At 31.4% G+C, this 26,779-nt stretch overlaps 1 protein-coding gene across 1 annotated transcript; it reads right to left on the reverse strand.

Annotated features, from left to right (window-relative positions):
• Positions 1 to 12,332: 12,332 nt before the first annotated feature.
• On the reverse strand, positions 12,333 to 25,182 carry LOC113396363 (peroxidase-like). Its single transcript, XM_026634277.2, has 12 exons — positions 25,032 to 25,182; positions 22,461 to 22,600; positions 20,416 to 20,580; positions 19,868 to 20,055; positions 19,183 to 19,387; positions 17,960 to 18,157; positions 17,050 to 17,194; positions 16,006 to 16,156; positions 14,144 to 14,311; positions 13,799 to 13,997; positions 13,354 to 13,459; positions 12,333 to 12,551 (listed from the first exon to the last, which is right to left on the reverse strand). The coding sequence occupies exons 1-12, from the start codon at positions 25,163 to 25,165 to the stop codon at positions 12,446 to 12,448; spliced, it is 1,905 nt and encodes a 634-aa protein (XP_026490062.1). The 5' UTR covers positions 25,166 to 25,182; the 3' UTR covers positions 12,333 to 12,445.
• Positions 25,183 to 26,779: the final 1,597 nt, after the last annotated feature.

The raw sequence follows: 26,779 nt of genomic DNA on the forward strand, positions 1-26,779 counted from the left end.
ACAAATACAAACTGACTTTGTCTCTAACTAGTCTCTTGAGACATAAATGTTTTAATTGGATAACTATTATTTATTGGAAAACGGTACACTTTATGGCTTACGTAACTCTTAACTTAGTATATTTAATCAAAACAATATATAAATGTGGCATTTGATGGTTAGTGGTTACCACTAAGCATAGACTTTAGCTCTGTAAGTTCTACTAAGCTTCCTTTATATTACCAAGTTATTTTGACAAGTAAATTGTCATATGTTGTACCTGTAGTTAGTCAATCACGTGTCAAACCGGAATCGGAAAAATCTATAGTATTATATGTTGCTATTCGGTAGCAGAATACGTGGTGACTGGTATTTCCCCAGACTGTCTTGCACAAAGCCCTGCCATCAAATAATAGTAACATTGTTCAAAAAACCATTTCGTTAAAAATATTTATTTTTATAATTATCTTATTTAAGTGTCTCTATATTAAATTATGAATTCTAATTATGACTTTGATTTTAGAACGCATAAATAAACAACTTTCCGTCCTTATCTAAAATTAATAATATTTATTCATAAGGCTTTCGTTACCCTTTTGTGGCACCTGTGAGCCTTAATGGTTAGTGGAGGGTTTTAATGCATATATAGAATTAAATCAGCTTTCGATGGAAATTTCGTTATGAACTTGCCTTTATTTTTAATAATTTTTTTTATGTTACGGTAGTTTTTTTTTATAGTGTAACCCTAAAACCGTTAAACTAAAAGTTAACTAGGTATGTAAATAACAATAATTGTTTGAATTATTGTTCTCATTGGTGTCTGAGCCATTGATCCGATTATGACAAAATCTTGGCAAAACAGAGAATCGTTTTGCATACTGGCACAAAAATAATCAAGTTTTTATGTCACATATACAATATAAACATTTTATGTGGACCTTAATCTACCCAAAATATATAATAATATAAAACATCACATGTTACTGGTGTAGTGTACTAAGGGCGTAAAGATTAGCTTAATATTATTTCTTACAGTGCCATACATAATAGCCCAGCTTTTTTGTGCTATTGAGTGATATAAAAAAAGAAAATCTCAATAACAAAACCTTAAATAAGATTCAATATATTGAAAACTCATACCTCGTTCTGTCTGTAATATCACGTGGATATTTTATAGCATTTTTGTAATTAAACTCAAAATCTATTGAGTTTCTATTTTAGATTCACGAACTTTGGTAGATAAAAACGAAAGAACAAAGACGAGAAACTGTTTTTACTTTTTATTATTCTATTTTTAAAATCTTATACATTAAATGGTTTCAAAAACAGCCAGATACAAACAGTATAACGAAAGAGATTTTCCTCCAAGTTTTTATTTATAAAATACGGAAAAACTTCTTCCACAACCCAAAATAATGTAACTAATATGTCTTAGCATATTTTTGTGTAAACGGTACTTAAGAGTCATATGGTCTAGGTTATTCTAAAATAACTAAAGTTAATATGAGAAAACTTCGCCGCCACTAACATAGTCTAAAAGTAGAAAGCGGTGTTATAAATTACACCTCGTACACCATATTAGCCCATGGGAAGTGGTATTCATGGGTAAGCGGATACATTGAAGCATGAAAGTGGCCGCCAGCGACATCGGAATATCGTTAAGTATAAACAATTACTAACAAACCACGGATTTTCTTTAGGACGATCATCTAAAGTGGGAGCTATGTTGTTTTTGTAACAATGTTCGGTTTAGAATTTTTATAGCATGACAACCGTGGTGGATATATCTTAGCCGAAGAATACAGGTTCTAATCCGGGCAAGCTCTACTGAATTTCCTTGAGTTTAGTTTGTATTTAAAAGATATTTTGTCCATTTTCGTTTTGTCGTGTTGTTGTTGATTGATGTTCATGTCAATCAAATACAATTATATATATATATTCTGTCTGGAAGACAAAAAACACTAAGTCCAGGTTTTTCGCATAGCGATGGTATAATAATGGGCAATATGGTAAACAAAATTCTTTATTTATAATATTATAATATAATTGAATCTTATTTGAATTTGAAATTTATCAATTGGCAAAGCTAAATCAATAAGACTGTCGTGCAATGACTAACAGTGAAGTAATCACATTGAAGTTTAAAATTTTCGACACTATATAAAAATTGATCATAGTTTTGTATAGCTTTGTGATGAATATGCGCCCTTAAAAACGTAACACCAAATTGGCATTAATCTGCATAGCTCAACTATACAGCTGTCATTAACCAGTGCATAGCAAGCGCTTCTAGTCGAGTTATTGCCTATTCATAAGTTATATACAAACATACCCTCTTCATACATTTCTAAATATCATAACTTTTATGTGTATTAGAATAAGGTTCATTTTCATTTGGCAGTAAGTTAAGAAATAGCAAACATAAGTTTGTTCGGCAAAATCAAGAGCCAAACAGATTTGTAGCTTGTTTTAAATTTGCTATTCAATATAAGCCGCTATTGTTAACGACATAAAGTTTAATGTAATTTTGGGAATTGTAAAACCTTTTATCAAAGATTATGCGTTTAATGCGTGGAGTGAGAAGACTGTTAGGCATGTCATTACGAACTGTTAGATTTTGTTCGCTTGGAAGAATTTTAAAGTTTGTTTATAAGAGACCCGGTGACAGGTGGTAGACTCTTGTACAGGACTATATCGCTACCATCCACTTATAAATTAATTTACCCCCAAATATCAATGATTCTGGTTCTGATTCGATGGCTGTGAATATCTGACGAATTACAGGCACATAGTATATTATAAATTTTAGAGCATTCGTTCGTAAACAGTGGTTCACACTATTTGCAGTACGAGCAGTAGCTCTAATAGACCATGGTTCTAACCATTGGATATTTGCAGCCATCCTTAAATTATTATTATTGTTATTTATAATGCACGTGGACATGCAAAATCCCACAATGAGAACTGTTCACCGCCGTCAGTACACATTTGCGTTAGGAACTAAGATGTTTTATCTCTTGTTACAAGCACAAGATACAAAACATTACACAGAATCACCACTCAAACTTAGTATTACTGTTTAGCGGTAAATTACCCGATGAGTGTGTGATACTTACAGTGACGGACTTGAACCTGAGTTTGACTTAAAAATGACCTTGTGCTCGGCGGTGACGAAAAACACTGTAAGAAAACCTATAACGTCAAAAATTATAACAATTTCGATCACCATCTCACCACAAAAACTTTGTTTCAGTATTGGTTTAAATCTCGAGCTAATCTCAGTAAGTATAATATTTATATTTAGATCCAAAATACGGTCTTATTTAATAAAAATGATTGTTTACTTTTGTTACGACTATATCTAAAATTTAATGATTTTGATTTCGATTTCGATTCTGACTTCGTCTAATTTAAACGGTTACGTCAATTTTAAAACACTCTTATTTAACTCAAGTGACAACACAATAATGTAATACTATCGGCATTATAATATTATTATAGGCTAAAAGTACTGGCAGATTTATAAGCTAGCCGAGACGAACTTACAGTAGCAGATCATAAGAATAGAATTAATATTTGTACTAAAATTATAATCAAAATAAATGTATTTTACTAGGCCTGATCAATTTATCAATATAGAAAATGATTTATAATTTATACCCTATAGAACTTAGGAATAATGTATCTATGTACCAGTGATTTTACCCCCTAAATATTATTAAATGTAAAACTAATGAAAAGAATCGACAAGAAATTTAGTAAATCCAACTTTGAAAGATATTTATAATTACGACTAATTCAAGTAAAATCAAATAATATGTCCTGCTTCAAAGGTCGTAAGTAACTCCACCTTTTTTAATCATCTATTTGATTAGGGTCTAGCAATATACCTTATTTATTAATGTTGAAAAAAAGGTTTAATATAATGAATTGGAAAAATTAAAAATATCTACGGAATTTTATAATAGAAAGGAATACTTTGCCCCAAGAAGGATTTATAGACTGCGGACTCGGAAACTTGGCGTGATTTAATGCTCCGAAATGGCATTTTTTTACCAAACGAATATAAAGCATATAAAATATTTAATAATAATAATTAGAATTGTTAGATACTTTTAGTTGCAAAAAGTAATTCAAAAAAAGCGCGCGTTACTCAGGATGCTTGAAACAGCGAAATTAATTTTGATGTCACGTTGTAAATTGTACTATGACATTTTAATTTTATCGCGTAATTACGTTGTAGAAAACATTTAGTTTAAGTGCAAGTAAAGCCAGTTAGGTTTTTATTATGCACAAATTTTCTAAAGTATCGCTAGCAAATAATGTTTATTATATTGAATAAGGATTCGTCGACAAAACAAGAACATGAACTTTTTTTTACGTTTTAGTTTACTACAAAAAATAGCCAAATTGATAATCACTATCTTCATTGTTTGGTGAGCTCATATATTATAGAATTATCACCGTAAATATGTTACTGCTGAAGACTGCACTATTAAGATGATAAAAAAAATAACAACTGATATTTCATTTATACAGCCATTTTATTAAATTAGTGCACTAAAAAAAATACATATACAAATGAATTTAACTGTAACGGGTAACGATATCAATTGTCACAGTATTAATTTCATTACAGCACGACAAACCCGTGGGTACACAGAATAAATTGATTGTGAAGCAAATCAGACCGGTGTCATAGCGAGATAAAGTGATACAATAATAAACAAAACAGCCGGTAATGTCCACAGAATTTAGAAATATGCAAATCAACTGCAAATCCATGTGGCACAGATTAATTTAACAACAGATGTGGTATTTAATTATCATTTATGGTATATTCTAATTTTGTGGTAGATTTATAACAAACAAAAACCCGGTAATGTCCACAGAATTTAGAAATATGCAAATCCATATGTGATAGATGAATTTAACAATAGATGTGGTCTAGAATTGTTATGTTTGTTATTGCTTATTTTCAGGTAGATTTGTAACAAACGATAAATCCGGTAATGTCCTCGACTTGAGAACTACGCAAAACAATTCTAAATACGTCTCTCATAGATTAATGAAATAATAGATGTGATGTAGAATTGTCTAACTCTCGTGTAACTTGGTTTTAACCAAATATATAATTGTAAGTGGCTGTAAGTACTCACTTCTGCCTAAAGATGTCAGATCCATGAAATTGGCTTAAATATGCTGCTGTCTATTGAATCAAAAGTTTGCCTTAAAAGTATAAAAAAGGTTAGGTAAGGTAGATATATGCTATCTGTAACTATACTGTCTGACTGACCCTTTATGTCAAAAAACTGTTTAGCAATATTTGGTAAGCTAACCAGCGTTAAATGCTATCGAACTATTAACATGAGAAGTTATTCCTAATTGATATATTGAAAATTTGATTTGTTATTTACACAATCATTATATGATAACATAAGCAGAAAGGAAAGATCAAAATAGGGGCAAGCAGATAATCCCTTAGCCAGCGACGCTTACAGCAGGAGGAGAAGGTGGGCAGTGCGCTGAAAGCTTCTCTCAGGTTTTCTTCAACAGAGCGGAAGTCAGTGGAGGTAGTCTTTTCGCAGTTCCACTCTGCGGTTTCGTACAGCGACATGACAATCTCGCAGAAATAGACAACCTCCATCCAGACTACAGTCACCTAAAGGTTTATATATCCGGCCTCGGTATTCCATGCAGATACTTACCGAAATAGCCGTGTCCGGTGCACCTGAGTCAGTCTAAACGTAAGTGTACCTATCCTAACGACTCAATGCCCATATTCTTTCCGGTTATGTCGGTTTTGCTATCCCGTCAGAATATGAGAATGATAAAAAGTGCATCCCGGTTTGCGCAAATACATGGATAGCAAAGGAGGTACTGTGGGATCTTGTCAAAATCACGCAGCCGCAGCCCGTGCTGTTCTCAGAGAGCGAAGGTTGTCTCGCACCCTGCACTCTTCACTAGCGCGTACGACAACCGGCTGCCGTCCTCCTCAAGGCCGTTTCAAATGAAAAACGTGATTCTTCCACCTCACGCGTCCACTGCCCCAGGGTCACGCCCTATATTTAACGCACTGGACGTCGGGGCTGTGAGTGAATCTTAACTTAACCTAACTAATAAATATGTTTATGAACTGATATGCCAAAATGCCCCCGAAATACTTATTATTTGATGCATGATGATGATCTTAGAAATATCTAAAATATCACATCTATTTTTAACCGTTACACTTTGGTATCCGTCGTCGCTTTTAATTAATATTTCTACTCACAGCGTATCTGCATTCTCTGAATTTGAAATATAATATTCAAAGCGAAATTCTATGCTAATGGTGTGGCTTGTGAAAGATGGCCGTTAGAAGCACAAGTTATTTTAATAATTACTTGTATAAGTGGCTTAGTTTAAACATGTATTATTATTTTAAATGTTTTCACAGAAATATTTTGTTTCATTTCATGCACCGGCAGTTGGTGACCACTTACAATGAGGTAGTCATTTGTCTTTTCATGGCAATTGAGATGTCCTCTGTGCCTGTTATTACGGGAACACTGTCTTACCAGATATATAACACAACAATAAAAAGCTTTTTATTGTTCTTTGGATCTTATTCTATTATAAGATACCCGTGTGGTGACCAAGGTTCTCAAAGGTTCTAATAAAATATGGTACGACAATCGATTATGTTAAAAAATATATGAAAATATACCTTTTAAACTTGTTTTTTTTTATGATATCGGTAGGACGAGCTAATGGGCCACCTGATGGTAAGTGGTCACCATCGCCCATAGACAATGGCGTTGTAAGAAATATTAACCATTCCTTACATCACCAATGCGCCACCAACCCTGGGAACTAAGATGTTACGTCCCTTGTGCCTGTAGTTACACTGGCTCACTCATCCTTCAAACCGGAACACAACAATACTGAGTACTGCTGTTTGGCGGTAGAATATTTGATGAGTGGTTGGTACCTACCCAGACGGGCTTGCACAAAGCCCTACCAGCGAGTATGAGTTTCCATCTCCGGCTTCTCCCGCATTTGAAAAGAGCGTTCTATTAGTTACACTATATCATAGCCTGGGCAAATGTAAATACAAATTTTATGTAGATCGATTGAAGAAACTAATCAAACATACTTTCGCATTTATAATATTAATAAATTAAAAAATGCTTTAAAAACATCACATAGTACCTAACTCAATAAAATGTACGAATAACAATTAGTTAACTAATAAGTTAAATTGTATCGATAAATTCACATGTTTTTATTAAATAGGCTTGTTTATACGCAGCAAAATCAAATATATTTATACACATTATGTTGCAACATGTGTTACTGAGCCTTTATTTGAAAGGTTCGTTTAAACACATTGTCCTAACACCCTCGCACGTACTCGGTGTCCGAAATGTAAACCTTTCTAATTTTTGTGACCAGAATTCACAACTACGTTATAGTAAATAACTATTTATGTTATAAATAACATTTGTGCTTTTAAATTAGTATCTATACAAATATAATTATCTATATAAGTACACTTTAAGAGTTTCTAATTTGATTAAGTAATTTAATTACTTTACAGTAATTATTATTATAACAGAAGTAGAATGAGGATTGAAATGTGACAGCATCTAAATGCGGATAGAAAAAATCAACAGAAACGTTTCAATCAAAAGTTACACCGGGATACGATGCACATGTCAGATAAAATTAAGTAAGAAATAAATAATAAGACGATTACAAACAAGGCTTACACTATGTATTGTATGTTTTAATCAATTCTGTAATAACAATAATTTAATTTAAGTTATTTTTGAATTGTGTTGATAACATTGATATTAAATAAAAGGGTATTTTGACTTTTCTGTTCAATATTGTGACTCACGTGATTTGTAGTGAGGCTTATATAAGTGATGGAAGCTACGTACATAACACTTCGACTTTTACTTTTCACTTTGATCCTGGACCAGCAAGTTGCTGCTAACATTTAAGGTACGATATAATTTTGTGATATAATTGTAATTGTTATTGCTTGTTAAATTATTGATGAATATATGAATTGTGTTTTTGCAATTATCAATATACAAAGTTACTATTATATATACAAAGAAATATAAATTATTCTTAAAATATCCTGACATAATGTATTAAATCCCTATATAAAAAATATAACACACTCATGATCGACTTTAAAATGTTACTGTCATCGAATTCCAATATTTTTATCTCTTATAAATATTTTTTTTTTATTGTTGCTTTTATTTGTCCCGAAAGGGCGTAGATTTTTGCACCTAATATAAGATAGCAATATAATAAAACAAAAAGTAAATAGTATAACAAAAAAAAAACAAATGTCACATATCTCTTAAAAAAACAAACTTTAATTGACATCATATGAACAACCCTATGAAAAATAATCACGGTTGGAAAGCGTCAATAAAATGGCGATTAGTCGGTGATCCGTTACGCAAACAGTTAATATCGCTAAGTCCGCAGACATCCGGATGAGTCCAAATATTAAACTCGTCCAAAGAAATATATTGCGCAGAACCACTGGATTAAGTCAATGTCAACACAGACGGCTTAGTACTCTTTACATCTACGAGCCTAATAAGGTATCAATCGGATAAACTATTTAGTTAGATATTTGATACCACAATATGACCAAACTAAGTGTCGTAATACAGCTTGTATTGATAATCTTTTTTTATATCGCTGGAAAAATGGTACCCGTCATTTGAATGGACGCCAAGGGATCGCTTGCGCATGCTACCGTGACGCCCTGTCGACAAAATTGTCTGAAACCTAGATAAAGATATAGGCATATGGATTATAGGTCATGGAATAACGTGGATTTCCTTGGCGAGGTACTGATAGTAGCAAATAGATCCTACATACTTCAATGACTAATGACGCACTTACAACTAATTTTATTGAAAGATTTAATCAGAAAACAAAAATTAAACAATATTATTTATTCCTCATCATATTAAATAACAATGGCACGGGCTGTTAACCATCCAAGGTACTTTAGTAAAAGCGATATACGCATTGTTGAACAGTTAAGAAGGTGAACCTGTACTCTATAAATTTTACTCAACCGGCACATTGCTCTCTAAGAAAATCGACTTAATAAAATTTTACTGACTGACATACAATGCACAGCTCAAACCGGCGTTTCTAACGGGATTTCATTTTGCACAGGAATTATGTTTGGAATGTAGGTGAGCAATAAAGGACGGATTTTGCAAAATTCATCTCCTAAGGGGCTATATGTGAAAAAAATTGTATGAGAGTTTGCCCTTTTTTTAGGTTAGAAACGTACTACTCTAGGCTTCCTTTACAAGTAAAATACCAACGCTACACTATTTTCCGATGGGATATTACATTGGGTACTCGGCTAGGCAAAAATAATACATTTAGTTGGTGGTGAAGCTTCGTGATAACCCGTGTGGGTAGATAACATCCACTCATCAGATATTCTAACGTCAAACAGTAATATTTAGTATTTTTGTGTTTCGCTTTGAACGGAAAGCCAGTATAACTACAGGTAGATGGGACATAGCTCCAAAGGTGGCGCATTGTCTATGTAAGAAATAGTTAATACAGCGCCAATGTCTATGGGCAGTGGTGACCACTTACCATCAAGTGGCTCATTTGCTCGTCCGCTTCTCTATATTATAAAAGCTAGTTTAATTTCCTTATTAAGATTTTTTAATCTGTCAAATCCACCAACAAATTTATATGCTCGGTATAGGCAACCAGTCTGCCGTGATTGATACGGTATAACAAAGGTCAGTAAATCTAATTTGTATCTATTATCGTATTTTGGAAAGTCAGCGCTTTTTTGCTTAATAATCAATGCATAGATAATTTTATTATAGCAAGCAATCATAGAAATTCGAGTTATGCAGCAACATATTCAAAATTATAGCATAACCACCCAATCATAAATAATCGTTTTATATTACGCGCTGAATTAATATCTTAAAAAAGGAGAATTCATTGAGCAATTCATAACTGGAATGAATGAACGAATTTATTTTAATTTCTCAATCGAGTACAGAGTATGTCTTATCATCTAGGTACATCATCTAATATCTGCGGAGATTGGTTTCTAAAAAAAGGTAGATACTGTAAATCATTGTTAAAGTTATTGTCGGGACTGTTTTTCTTTCAACTAAGAATTCAACATACGCTAAGAATTGGTATTAAAAAGTGTGCCAAACACTACGCAACATTACTTCGTCCAACGATTAAGGTTTATTCATAAGTACTAGATTTAATTAATATTTGATCTTAGTTCCTTTCTTTTAATTTATTATCTTATCTTTGGAATTATTTAGTTAATTAAAAAAAAGGATTTTAAACAAATTATCTATAATTGTCACTCAAAATATAAATTAAAAATAACAAATTAATAATAAATTGTTTTACGTGTAACATAGTTGTAAGTTTTTAAATGTTATGTTGATGTACTTATAAAAATAAAAAATCAATTAAATATTTATAAAGGTATACACTTATTATGTTCTGCAGTGTATTCCACGCAAGGAGCTGGTGAAATGGCTGCGACTGAGTTCTAGTTTGATTTCCTTGCTGATAATAATCATAACTAAGTTTTGGTTTAACCGACAATATGCACCAAAGAGGTACGATGTAATTGCTTATTAAAATAATATTATATTAATAATTATAAAAAGATGATATATTTTTATGTGGAAAGCTTTCAAAGACTCCATGGGGGCTAACCGACTCATGTAAGATTCATACCCCACACTGAGATTCGACTCCTCGGTCATGTGTCATGTTTCGATATAATGAGAATATTTTAACAGACGAACCTAATTAACATCAAATTAAAACGCTTGTAATTAATAAAGAATGTCGATCGCATACAGGAAAATATTAATTCCAAAGTGAATGTCTGACGTCATCATCACGTCATCGCTTAGTCAAACATTGTTACTAAAATAAAATAAAATGTATGAACAAAACCGAAAGCAAATCCTAGTAAGAGCTTAGTCAATTTAAGCCGATTTTTTGAAACCTTTCTTTAATGAGTTCTCGTTCAATTTCACACTCTAATGAACGGAATGATAGCCACCTGAACGTTTAGAATAAATTTAATCATTCAATCCAATTACCTTCTGTAATTTCTCTTTTTCTAAATCTAATTTAGAAAAAAAAATAAGGTCAATACATTTTACAATATAGGTACAAAACTACGATTCGTATATATTTAAACTTCTTAAAATCATAATGACCTCGAAGACGATATTACTTACTTATTATGACAATAGCATATACTAAAAAAATAAAAAAAATTAAATCAAAGTTCGTTAATCGTTAAAATACGTGAATTTTAAACGATGATTGTGGGTACAGACTCTTTTAGACACTTTTGTAATGTCATGTGCTTAACTTATGTTTATTATTCTACTCACAATTGGTAGTTAAGGAAAACATCGTGAGGAAATCATATGCTGGACGAAAATCTGTCCGTATTTCAGCAGTTTGGTGGAATAAGCTCCAAGCCTTCTCTTCATGATAAGATTCATATTTAAAGCACTAACCCAGCAATGGAACATTAACGGACATAATTTACTACGTATTGCTAATTAGCGGTAGAAGATATTATGGTGAGTGGGTAATACCTACCGGACGGGGTTACACAAAGTAATTTAAAAAAATATGCAAAATAGAATAAGAGGAACCAGGAATCTTAATTCTCGACCTTCCAAATTTAAGCTGTACAGGGATTCACTAGAGAAACGATTAGGTATTTAATTTTTTTTATTTTAATTATCAAAATCTTCTCAAACACGACGTCCATGCCTTTGGTGTATCTGTTTGATGTGCCTGTATGATTTTTATGTTAAACTATTGAGGCTTAGACCTTGTATGCCGTGACGGCAAACGACATGACCATATATTTTGCTGTCACGCGCCCTCACCGCCGCTACTCTTGTGTGTGTGTGTGACGTAACTTCGTTACTACACAATTATTATTATTATAATAAGAAAAATTATTATTTATTTTACCTCTGAGTTTCGTATTGGTATTATAATTGCTAACCCGTAAACGCCAAGCCGTGGGCGATAACTGCTACTTTATATATAGAACTTTTGATACAATTCCGTCCGTAATTAATGGCAAAAACAAATGAATGAATATAAAATAAAATCTTAAATATCATTTAATAAACGGATACAGTTAATTAATGAAAAGAAAATTCAATTTATTTATTTTATTTAAATAAAAATACAAATAAACATTTACAATCCTCATAAAGAAATAGATGACCCTTTTTCAATACAATTATACAGTAAACTTGGGTACAACAATTAAGAATGTCAAAATCACTAACTAATAAATTCCAAATTAAATACGTAGCTATAGAGACTATAATTGCTTAATAGTCATACAGATATGCATTATGAGGTGAAAAAAAATATATATTTACTAAACTTGAGTGTCCAAATTATCAGTTTGTTCTAGTGAACAAGACCAATCCTTCCACGGCAACAGATTCATTTTCTGTATTTGACTACAGCTGCACATTTCGTTCCTGAAATTGAATAATAATAAAAAATGGAAGTTAATAAGATATTCCACCAACCCGCATTGGAGCAGCGTGGTGGAATATGCTCCATACCTTCTCCTCAACGGGAGAGGAGGCCTTAGCCCAGCAGTGGGAAATTTACAGGCTGATTATGTATGTTTTTTATGTAATAAGATATCAATGACCCCGTTATTTTAGTGTATTGACACTGATAACATAGTTATAATACCGTTATTTTCCGTGTTTAAAACCTTAACATTGCATAAATTCTTTAAACTAAAAAAATAATAATATAGTCCTTATTCATACTTGCGTTTACTTGCCTGTTTCGCCACATTTCTATTTATATGTGAAATATTCTTCCATAATTAAAAATAAATAGTACCTACCCTATGACCTACTCTGCGACATGACTATTTTCTATAGTAAAATACGAGCAGACATATGAGAGCGTAATGAAGTAAATGGCAAATGCAAAATGTAAACATTAAGAGCAAATTAAGGAAATAATAACACGAAAAATTTAAGGTATAAACTTTTGTTTATGTAATTGTTTGGTTATAATTTTCATAATAAAATATTATAAAGCGCAAGACATTAATAAAACTGGCGTTGACTCATAATTGTTGGGCCAAACAGTTGAAAAGGTCAGTTCTCGGTTTTCTTTCTTTAAATAAATTATATAAAAAGATACAACAAAAATATAATAGATACTATCTTCATGTAAAGATATAAATATTGTACAAAATCTTTACTAAGTACCGCTGATGAGATTCAATTCAAAAACTGAATATCAATAAATACTCACCCTGGTCCAGGTAGGAAGAAAGCAAGCGGTTGTATTTCTGTCACCGTGTCACCAACTGCGCATAGGAACTGCGCCATTGAAGCCTTTCTCACTTCCAGCAGTTGTTCTGACAACCGAGAAAGCAAAGCCACATATTTACAGTACATTACTAATGAATAGGTAAAACTGGATCCGCTGTAATATCACGTACGTTTTTATAAACTACTACGAGAAATTATTCAATTTTAAGAACTAGATGTTGAATAATTTCTACCGAAAACGGAAAACTATAAAAGTAGCTCTACTAAAGAAATCAATTAAAATAAATAAATCTAGAATTAAAAAGTCTAAAAGATAATAAGATGACAAAAAAGATGGAAAAGATACCAAAACTCGTTAAACATATTTAAAATACTACAATTACGAACTTAATTTCGAAAAATTATAAAATTGTATAAAATATTACCCATCGTGAAAGCGTTAGGACGATTAGGCCTCTCGTACCAATGGCGGTCAGAGGACAACGTCCTGATCATCTGTTCTACCACAACACAGTACAGTGTGACTGGAACGGACCCGCCCCTTACGTATTTCTCCAACCAAACACCGGTCAACAAATCTATATCCTCTAAATGTTGATATTTCTCCTTCAGCAATTCGATCCTCTATAAAAGATAAAATAGATTGTAAATACAGCTGAGGAGAATATTTTTAGCTAATTTCGTTGATCTGCACTAATACGTGTTTGCCGTTCACAATGAGTAAGAAAATCTGGATCTACTAGTATAAATATATTATGGTTCACTTGTACCTCAGGGTCAATGACATCGATTAAATCTTCAAAAGTGCTGTACGTCTTTCCCGAACACAACTGCCTATATTTTATATATGGAGCGAATCCAAAGTAGCGATTCTTGGATAAGTCACTTGTCAGAAGATCAGCTGCGAGTTGATGGGGACCAAGCCCAGTCTCTGCTATCTGAAACGATGATATTCGTTTTTTTTTTTATGTAATATTTAGGCCGACCGGCATTTCGGCCACCTGATGTTAAGTGGTCACCACCGCCCATAGACATTGGCGCTGTCAGAAATATTAACTATCACCTTGGGAACTGAGATATTATGTCTTTTGTACTCGTAGATACACTGCCTCACTCACCCTTCAAGCCGGAACACAACAATACTAAGTGCGTAAGTGACGAGTAGGTGGTACCTTCTCAGACGAGCTAATCGTTTAATTGTTTAAATTTTAACGAATAAATTAAATATTTTTTTCAAATAAGTTCTTACAAGATCATAGGAATCGTTATTTTACTAGATCAATTTTTTTTTAAAATAACCACCGGTTCAAAACCGGTTACGCTTTTCCATCAATTAAATTACATGTATGTTAATTAAATAAAATTAATTTAATTTTTTTTTAATTATTAAATTTAATTTGCTTTATAAATAACATTAAAGTTAATTAACTGAAACAAGACATAAGTAGTTATTTTACTTCAAAATCATAAATATAATTTAAATGTCTTTTACGCGCTGAGTATATACCTCAAACAAGACCATCATTTAGTATACAATAAATAAACAAATGATGTAAAACATATTTATAAATTGACGCTTATAACATCAATATTTCATTAAGTTCAAGTATCACAGAAACGCATTTTTTAAATTGGTTCCATATTAAATTTTAGTGTAAATAAAACACGCTTGTTAGTTTATGAAGTTCGTGAATATAAATGAAATGAGATCAAACTAGAAGTTTCATCACTGAATCAGTCAGATGATAAAATTTTGCTTAAATTAATGAAAAGTACATTTTCAACTTTGTGTAGTTGTGTAGTTTCAAATTAAGTGTTCAAGATTAAAACTGACTTCCTATATTTATTTACATGCTGACTTTGTTAGTCACAAAGGTGATTTATAAAACGAGGTAAATAAATTAACAGCTTCCAAGTAATTCATAAAAATGCACTTCAAATTATTATCAGCTCGGTGAGGCGGGAAACCCCAGGTCCTTGAAAAATGTTTACTATACAATGTATGCTTTAAAACACATACCAATTAATTTATTATTTCATGTGTTATTTATATATTTTTAGGAAAATTACTAGTAACCTTGTAGAATTTAAAATTATATGATAAATAAAATGTTTATGATAATTGCACTAGGGCACTTATAACTTGATTGTAAAAAACAGCCTAGAAATGTTTGAATAATAAAAAATATAAATAATTAAGAAAACAATTATAAATTTTAGCCTATTATATTTATTTTGCTAAATTTTATAATTGTGTTTCTTTATTGTTATATAAAAATCTGTAACAAAAAAGCAAACATTCATCATTCATGGTGACCAAATCTTTGTCCTGTTCTAAAGTTTTTTCAAGCCCGTCTGGGTAGACTACCGCCAAGCAGCAGTACTCAGTATTGTTGCGTTCCGGTTTGAAGGGTGAGTGAGCCAGTGCAACTGACATAACATCTTAGTTTCTAAGTAGTAAGAAGTGATTAAAATTTCTCACAGCGCCATTGTCTATGGGCCACGGTGACCACTTACCATTAGGTGGCCCATTTGTGCGTCCGAAAACCTATTTCATAAAAAAAACAAACAGAATGCAGCGAAAAATTAAAGGGCTTAGAGTAACCGTTTAAGAAAATAATATTATACTAACATCCGGATCAACGATGTAGTCAAATTTAGCAGCCGGTTGCCTAAATACACCTTGAGTGATATATTCCAAATTATCAACTAAGTATCCAGTTCTGAGTGTTAAGTTAGCAATCTTTGTTTCTTTTAAGTAATTGCCATTCGCATCGTACATTCTGTAACAAAAGTACATTTCAAACTATTGACTTATGACTCACAAACCCAAATCATTTTGAATGATGACATGTATGATTGATGTAACTATACTTACAAGAAAATTATATTAAAATAAACGATTGGCTTTTTTTAATGTCTATAAAAATATTTTAGCAAAAAACAACGTAGGTAGTAGATGAAATACCCCACAATAAGCGAAGAAACAGTGAATCTGCATGTGTTTAAAATATTATTCCGCTACACATTAAACTGAAAGTAAACATAAATGCCCGCGTAGCGGAACCCATCAACACAATTATAATCGTTCTCTATTACAAAATTTACAAAATGTATATAATTCATAATATTGTGGAGTATTATGAATTATATAAATTAAGCATATCATTCCATTTGTCAAAAACATAAAAAATTCTTGAGTTCCAATATAATAATTATAAAATTATAATTATATAAAAAATCTTGAGTGTTTGAAAATTTTTGAAAGTAACCAAAATTTATTAATCAAGCACAACGTAGTTTTATTACAAATTATAATGACGTATGGTTGGAAGCTAAATCTTCCTGTAAGGACTATAAATGATTATTCCACTAAAATTTCGAGCTTAAAATGGAAATTTAGATATAGAAAAGATTGATATTTTACCATCAAAATTGATTATTGTGAAAAACCCATTCTTAGTATCGAACCAGAAAACTTTATTCCATTATTGGAAACTAAACATAATTATTCCCAAAGACGGTTGGTGACATCCGACTACCGGCAGCAAGGGTGCCAAATCCCTTTCTAGCAGTTTCGAAGAACACTCGGTGCTGACCCCAAATAGCTTAAATCCGGCCCCCTCCATGCAAATAAAAACTGTGATAAATTATAAATAATATCAGTTCAACGTACTTTAGATTCCCGTCTTGAATTGTGTGAGCCCAACGTTGTACGGCAAGAAATTCGAGCGATATTTGAGGTTGAATATCTTCATTATATAAATCTCTGAAACCTTTATTGGGTGAGATAACACCTTCCCTCACTAGATTGTCGTAACCTGAGAAATATAAAGAATATGAACAACAATGTTGTCTGGAGATAAATAACTGAAAATAACGAAGGTAATTGAATTAATCCAAACAAGTATTTTTCATATGTTTAATTCGTGATTAAATTTTATAATTCTTCCCTTGCATGACGGGGAAAGAACCATGTAAGAAAACCTTTATGTGTCGGATAAGATTCTTCTTCATCTGTCGCTAACTCACACTGGAGAAGCATGGTTGAATAAGCTTCACCTTTCGATTATAGAAGTTCTTTACCCAGTAGTGGCACATTATTCGTTTGCCAATAGTATTTCAAATAAGCGTAGGCTTTATATTTATGCTTTTAAGGGTAGAAGTACTTCAGAAAAGAGGCTTCTAACAAAGATTTCATAGTTATGTACATTAACATTAACATAAATCAAGTTAAAGAGCCGAGATGGCCCAGTGGTTAGAACATGTGCATCTTAACCGATGATTTCGGGTTCAAACCCAGGCATTTTCCCATTTGCATGTGCATTTTCACGTGCTTAATTTGTATTAATAATTCATCTCGTGCTCGGCGATAAAGGAAAACATCGTGAGGAAAACTGCATGTGTCTAATTTCAACGAAATTCTGCCACATGTGTATTCCACCAACCCGCATTGGAGCAGCGTGGTGGAATATGCTCCATACCTTCTCCTCGAAGGGAGAGGAGGCCTTAGCCCAGCAGTGGGAAATTTACAGGCTGCTAATGTAATGTAATGTAAATGTAAAGGTGATATAAAAAGTAGTTACCCAATACGGTAGTCATCAGTTCGTAAAAGTAAATTTGAGTAGAAGCGGCAATAACTATATCTCTAGTTGTAAAGAAGATCCGGTCGTCGTCCCAGCAAGGATTCATCGCAGACAATATAGTCGCGATACGGTTATGAAAACGCCAAGTCCAAATAACTAATAGGTTAGGCGCTAAAACGCTGTTAGCGCCCGTTTCCGCTGAAAAATAGTAATCTTTTTTAAAAAATATTACGCTATACTGAAAAATAACTAATAGAAAAGTAATAACTAATTTTATATGTCTTAAAATATATTTATCGACGTGGAACATATTATACTTCACAGCAAAGTACATTTATGCAGGTACACTCTCTATTTCATCAGTCCCATATTCCAACGTGAGGGCAAATACAAAACCACTGGAAAAACTCCAACACGAAAAGTCGTTGGTTCTGCACCAACGGCTATCTGTGTTTTTCGACGTATTAACGGCGTAATTTACACAAATAATTTGAAAATTTAACTATTAACTAAATTATTTGATTGCGATAAAATAGTTAGAATTAGATAATTATTTGTTTGAATGTTAAGGCTTATAAATTGATTTTTTAGAGCAATGTCTTCATTATAAATATCACATTTCTGTTCATGACCTAAAAGAGTTCATAACAAACTTCGACTTTTTTTGTAAAATGTCTAGGATACATTAACTTGAAGTTTTATTATTTAATGATCCACTGTAGGTGGTAGGGGTGACCGATGTTTTAATAATAATATAACTTTATTTATTTAGTTGATAATATTATGACCATAATGTAACGGAATATTTTACAATTTCCAGAATTTTATTTTTTTATTTATTAAATTCTTTATTGCACCCAAACTTACAACTAAAAATTACAATTTTGCTACACAAAAGTTGCATGATGTGCAACAGGCGGCCTTATCGCTAAGCAGCGATCTCTTCCAGGCAACCTTTGGGCAGAGGATCATAATATTTACATATATGGGAATTTCAATACATGTATTGAAAAATGCTGTTACAAATAACTTACTTAACCCTTTTGGGTAATATATATATATTACCCAAAAGGGTTAAGTAAGTTAAGTAAGTTAGTATATGTATATAGTATGTATATAGCAGCTGCTGTAACTTTATAAATAATTTGAAGATATCATTAAAAAGTAAGCATATTTTTAGTTACTTTGAGTAAATTTCTAGGCTAATGTATCTTCGTACTCACGTGTATCGTGGCATCTCGTCTCGTGGGGCAATTGATTCAAGAGACACAAATTATCTTTTGTTTTTGCACTTGGTGGCCAAATTTTACCATTTTCCACTTCAGTTTTCAGCAAGCCTTTTTCGAAAAGTCTTCCCTTTGCTTTTAACGTTTTCAAAGAATTTCCATATACATGGGATAAGTCAAAGAGTGGTGTTGCTGTCGATATCTGTAATTAAAACAATTTTGAAGACGAGCCCTATGGAATTGAGTGATACATACATACACTACACACACACACACACACACTTACACATACACTAATTGTATACACTAGATACACTTGTTTTAAATCTCAATTTGGATGAATGTAGCGCTGGGAATCATATAACAGTCATTTCTTTAGCTTTTAAGGTATTCACGACAAATTTATTAAAAATAAATAATTTACTCATGTAAATAACAATTTCTGCCTGAACAAATATTGAAAAAACTTACTGCGAAGGAACTATTATTGTATACATAAGCAGCTTTTGGTCTTTATTACTTTACCCACAAAAATACCTTAGCATCATCATTTTTAAACATTTTTCTTTAAACCAAACGAATGTTCTGTTACCACTGGATACATTTTATACGCATATATTTTTTTAAATTATCGTTGTATGGAACATTATAACAAATAATATTTTTAAGATAATTTTCTTACTCTTTCAGGTGTTGTGTCATTTTTCAAACATCCCCTCGATTGGAAACTCTCAGGTCTCGTCAGGTTCAAGCATCTTATTGAGGAGAATCTGTGTACTGGATCGTCATCGGGTATGGCATTTGGTATACAAGCATTGTCTGTCTTTCCTTTCTCTTCACAACAATATGGTTTCCATCTTATATAGTTCACTAAAATTAAGTTCTTCGTAGAATCAATTTACGAAAGAAATTTTAAATATTACATGGTTTACATAAATTATTTCTGTGTGATTAGCTAATAGATGACGACGACAAACTGAAATGTCCGGAATTAGCAAAGAAAGGCAAGGTAATTTGTGGGGTAGTTTTCAAGGTATTCATAAAAATATAAAATGTTTTCTTAGAAATTATGTCTAAGATTTCCTCGTAATTTTTTTTTTTTTCTTCAACTACTTGGACTAGATAAATTTGTTTTAATGGTATGGGGTTTGATTGAATCGATTGACTTCTAACTTGGAAATTATTAAAGCAAGGTATTGATTTTTTAAAGTAAAATAATAACATTTTTACCTGTATCGTGCACAGATATAACATCACCGAGAATATATACCCAATAATTTGGTACCATTTGTGAGAATCTCGTATCTGGTACTCGTCCTTCGGCTAACACTCCAGTTCGAATTGATCTGCTCAGAGGCAAGGGCTCGCCAGATTTGGATTTTCTTGGTTCGAAATCTAAACACATTTTTAAGTATAAATAAACGAATCCAATAAAATAAATATTTAAAACTACTTCTATGTGGTGTGGCACTCTCCTTGTAATATAAATCTACAGAACAATGATAAGCTTATCAAAACTCAAAGGACAATATCCATAAAATAATCGGCTCAAATCAAAACCTGTGTTCGGAAGTTATTTTAGAAAACAAAGACGATTTTTGAAAAAAATAAGTAACCAAAGCTTTGGTATATAATTATATATAGGTGATAGTTATGTTAAGCTTAATACTTTATGAAAATCTTAAAATTTTTTGCACTTTTGGGGTAGGAAAGTATCATAGATACAGACCCCCCCGCTTTACCAAGATATATTGAAAATGATTTAATTTACCTACTACCCAATTGTGCCCTTCGTTGAGGGCTTTGCCCGCGATTAATTCAGTTTAGTAAACGCCAGTGAAATCAAATTATATAATGAATTAAAAATATTATAATTAATTTTAATAATTACATGCCAATGTAAGCGTTAATAAAGTCAGTCAAAAGATGAAAAGTTTCAAATGAGGTACCAACGTTGGACTTAGCGCTCAATGTTACGTCTCTTGTGCTTCCACTTCAAACTGTAACACAACACTACTAAGAATCGCTATTTGGTGGTAGAATATCTGATAAGTGGGTGGTATCTACCCAGACGGGCTTGCACTAAGCCCTCCGCTCTAGTGTAATAATATATTTTTTTACTTCAATTATTAATAGGACTTCAGCAGATCAAGCAAACAAAGACCGGTGATCAAACAAATGAGAGATTCCATATGAATGATAATGAAACATCATAATTAATCCTTTTGGGGCAAGGTATTCGTATTTATAATAAGATTTCGCTGCTATTTTTAACTTGGCGTATTAAAAAATTTAAAGTTCATGACAAAAAAAGTACTTTGATAAACGGAACATATTACTCAATAGAAAATTGTATTCATGATAAAAAAGCGTGGACTTAATATTTTTTCATGCAGGTTATGTATACAATTAATTATACTTTATTAACATACTCTGTCATGGGAATGGAAGAAAAGAGTTTGATTATTTACAATATCGATTATTTTGTGTCGCTGTAATCAGAAACTAATTACAAAACTTAATATGATGTATCGTTATTTTGAATTATTTTTATCTAAATATAAATCCACGGTTCTAAAAACTATAACCGAATATTCATCTTGATGAATAAAATAATTTAATAAATAATCAGCACACAGATAAAAAAAACAATAAATGAGCGTACTGAGTCATAGCTGTGTGAAATTGTAGGAATTGATGATTGTTATCTTACTCAAAAAAGTCATAAAATTATGAAACGTGTATTTCTTTAAAAAAAAAACATATTACTATGAACTCGCGATATCATTGATCTTGAAGAATGATGTCATTTGCTCGCAAAAAAATTACGTTTTGAATATCCGTGAAGTTCTCATCAGAACTATTGAGATAAATAAAATAGTATGCACGATAAATATATTAATCAAGATCTGTTTTTATTGCATAAAAAAACAGATCAATTAGCAAATCAATACATGGTTATTTGTCTTTATTGGAAACGACTTTATATATATTTTTTTACTATTTCTTATCATTCTAATTATCAATGAAATTATTTGTACATTTTATGTATTTATAACATTACATGCTGCAATACAATTTAAATTTACACAAATGTACTTGTTTGTTACACAGACAAAATAAATCTACTGAAATCTCGCCAGGTCTTTAAAATATAATTTACTCTGTGGCCGATGAGTGAAGCCGACCATCGTGTAGTATAATCATTTTAGTAGCATTATAGAAGATCAGATACAATATTACTTTCCTGATACAAAATAAAAAAATCGTAATACCTTTGTCATAGACCGCCGGTAATAATCTACGTATCGGAGTGTGAGCTGATCCTTTGGTCGGATATTTAAGGTTGTTGCAGGATCCGTCAACTCTTCTACCTTCCAGAGGGTTACATGGTAAGACCTCGTTTACGCACCAACTGTACAAAGAATATCTATTGTAGATAAATAATATTTAGTCTCTAAACATAACAGTTTGTAACAGCAATGATATTGAATAGAAGGGATCAATGCGACCTTTTAGTTACGTAATGTTTTAGTATTTATACTCCCAAATAACCGAGATTATCTAGAAGTATCAGCACGTACATGCAAGGCTAGCCCCACTGAATATTCAGGTACTTAATTCGTGGTTATAATTTATCTGGTGCTCGACGGTGAAGGAAAACATCGTGAGGAAACTTGCATGTGTCTAATTTCAATGAAATTCGCCATTGACGCTCGTATCAGATTAGTTGTCCAATCGTTTTATAAATGTGTGAGAATAGAGGCTGCATAATATGTGCTTGGTCATTAACTTTTGCACGATAACCGATGCTCAGTTGTCTTAGTCTCCAGAGTATAGTCGCCGTGGCTAAAGTTGATCGATAATCTCTAATCATCATTATTTATTTAACACATTATTAAACGTACCAGAAAAATAAATACATTCATACAGTATGTCAAAGAGAACTCAGTGTTAGGTCAGCTTATCCCTTGAACAGATACCTTCCAGCAAACCCAACAAGTAAGCAATAATTACACGTACAATATAAAAAGATCTAAATAACTATGTACACTTAGAATATACTATATACGCTGTTATATATTACACGAGATACACGTACCCGGGTAGCTTCGAATAAAATTAAACAATGAGAATGATATGTACTTTAACATATTTGGATGGGCAATATTAAAAAAATAACACCATACTCATCTGTGTTTTGATCATTCATTAACATATTATGGTTCAACTGTTTTGTTACGTGTGGAAGAATTCAATTATAAATGTCGGTGCTAAGATATTAAATGTAATTATTATTAAAGAAAATATTAAACATCGATAATTCAATAGTTACGCGTCCCAATTTCGCATGAGTAAGATTAGGGTTAAATTCATATAATCTGTCTGAGCCTCCCACGTTTATCAGCGTTGTTTTTTTTTTTTAATATTATAGATGGGCGGCTGAAACATGGGCCACCTGATGGTACGATTACAACCGCCCGTATAAAATGGCGCTTTAAGAAAAAATGGCTATTCCTTAGACCGCCAATGCGCCAGTGACCTTGGGAACTAAGATGTAATGTCAAGTCGGAACATAAAATACTGAGTGATGCTGTTTGTACCTATCCAGACGGGCGTGCACAAGGTCCTCCCACCTACAAAATATTTATATTATAACAAAATTTCAAAACTTAATAATTATAATAGAACAGAACTAAGTTTTCATAAAGAAAAGCGAAATTATTTTATTAGCGATTATAATCAGCAAAAAAAAAAAATTGCGAAAAAATATAATTATACATTAACTTTAGGTTTTAATTTTTTTTTATTCATATTTATATTTTAAGCAGTTTTAAAGATTGGCCAGAACAAGAAAACAGATAGAAAGACCTTCGTAAACTTTAAAAAAAGGCAGATATTTTGAAACTAGATATTTCCTTCTTATTTCTATAGGTAGTAATTTAATATAAACTAATTTTAAATGACAATAAGTCGGTATTGAGCTAAGTGAAATATATGTCAGTTTTCATGCGTTTATTTAATTTTATCTGCGTAACGAATAACCGAATTCACTTCGTGATAGTACTTTATGCAAGGCCATCTGGATAAGTAACCCCTACTCGTTACTTATTCTAATCCCAAACAGTAATACTTAGTATTGTTGTGTTCCAGGATGAAGTGAGTGAGCCAGGGTAAGTACAGGCAAAAGAGTCACAATGTCCATTAAGTCCATTTGCCAGTGTCACCCTACCCTATTTAAATAAATTAAAAAATATTCTATGACTAACAAATTGAGGTAAATGAGGTAAATAAATTGAGTTTTAATAAGTCTTTCATGTTTAATTTGATAATTGTTAACCTTGTAATAAAAAATCGAATCATAATTGTTAACCTTGTAATAAAAAATCGAATCATAATTGATCAATAATTGTTAAGTTACTAACGTGACTAAGGGTGGTAACTTAACCACCTAAATGAGAACGTAATATAAGGGCAAATATACTTTTCATAATGAATCATATTAAATATTTATAAGAAATTAATTTGTTTTAATTATTCAAACAACTAAATGAAAAAATGTTCAATTCGTTTTTTAAATAATTTAAAAATAATAAAGGGGTCTTTTAGCGGTAGTATTTTATTAATTTTAATTTAGTTATTTCTTTGGGTAGAAAAGTTATACCTTAAAATTTAAATTTATTTCATATTATGAAAAATGCTAAAGTTTCGATAATTTTTATACTAGAAAACTATTGAAAAATACCTTTTCATGTAAATAAATAAATACCTCAATTATCGTGAAGTTTGGGAGATTTAAAAGTATAATATAATATCTTAAATAATATATGTGTATAAACACTTACAATGTCGTATTCTTTTTGATATGTACTTTAACTTCGTCGTTTGTTAAAACATTTCCTGTAAACGAATCGTAAAACACGGATTGCGCGCACACACACGAAATAAATCCAAGCAGAAATATATATTCCATTATCATTATAAAAAAACTACATTAATTATAGTCTCGGTCACAAAAAAATATTCTGTCTTTTTTAAAGATTGAAGGCGAACTAATAAAATCATTGTGGTTTATCTTTATTTAAGCAAAAGGAACGGCTTAAGGCTCCTTACAAACTGAGCGTCTACTTTTTAACAAAACTTCTTATAACAAGATGAAATTTAGGAATGAGATTTGATTGCAAAGTTTTATTATGTAACGTTGTTGACGTTTAACAAAAATATTTTTTTAACCACGTGAAATGTACATATGTATTACATCAACAATGTTATGTACTTGTTTTTTTTTGTTATTTCTACTAAAACATTGTTTTTATATAACAATAGACTAAAACTGTATAATAAAGTAAGTATGATATGATAAATAAAAGTGCAACAACAAACTTCGATAACAAAAAAGTTATTTGTAAGATGCCTTTTTTATCTTTAGAACAAAATAGGTTAATTTATTTTTTCCTTGTAAAATGAAAATTTTACGCAGACTAATATATATATTTTTATTTACATAATATTCGACTCGAAAAAAGCGGTATTTCAAGTATGCCTTATTTTTATTGATTGTATTTTCCTTGAAAATGTTCCTATTATGAACCACTTTAAATTTTTTATTAAATCTGCTACTTCTCAAATATGGTAAACGATTTAAATAAAGTGGAAAATTAGGAAATACGTGATTTGCTGTGTGATCTATTTAAATGATTACATTATACATATAAAAGAAGATATAAAACCAGCACGGTTGGAAATCTAAAAGCAAAAGAAATTAAATCTAATTTTAATATTACTTTTACTTTTTAAATTTCAAAAGTCATTTTTTTTTAGTAAAGTATTAATTATTCAAGAACACTGTATGAGGGAGGACTATTATTTTATCAAGGCATTTATTCCGGCAGTTAGCTTTACTTTAAGGTTTTATTTAAACATGTTCACGATCGGAAGCCATTACCCTTCATCGTTTTGGTAAAAATACACTAATAAATACAAATAGCATTTTGCATCATTTAGCGTTTATTCTACAGTAAACAGGTTATACTGGATTTGTGCAATTCAATTACTTGGTTGAGGCGATTGGTGGCGCCTTATAAGGAAAGGTTAATATGTCTTACAGCGCCGATATATGTATACAAGTGGTGGTGATGATTGAGAATTTTAATTGTCCGACCCAGGGTTCGAACTCTGGCTCTCGGTATCTGTGTAACCTAGCCACTAGATCAAGGGGCATTAAGGAAAGCAAAAATGTCGGTACGTAACGAAGGCTGGTAGCATAGATATTTCAGTCCTCTTTTTTTTCATATTTTGTATAATATATTTGATATCAAAAACTTGAAAATTTATTTTGGCTTTTGGTAAGAATAGAAAAATAAAATTTAAAAAAAAACTAATATTTTTGAAGTATACAATTAAGTGCTTCAGTTCGTCATCAAATAATATACAGTCACTGTAAATGTCGACTCTCGTCTGTGCGCTCCTCAGAAGACAAACCAAACTGCAGGAGATTAGGTTGCCATGGCTAAATTTAGATAAGAGAGACAAGATATACAAAAGCAATAATCAATTAAAATTCTGTTCATAATAAACATTAACTTTGTATTTT

The sequence above is a fragment of the Vanessa tameamea genome, chromosome 6 (assembly GCF_037043105.1).
Source record: "Vanessa tameamea isolate UH-Manoa-2023 chromosome 6, ilVanTame1 primary haplotype, whole genome shotgun sequence".
In the NCBI taxonomy this organism is placed as follows: domain Eukaryota; kingdom Metazoa; phylum Arthropoda; class Insecta; order Lepidoptera; family Nymphalidae; genus Vanessa; species Vanessa tameamea.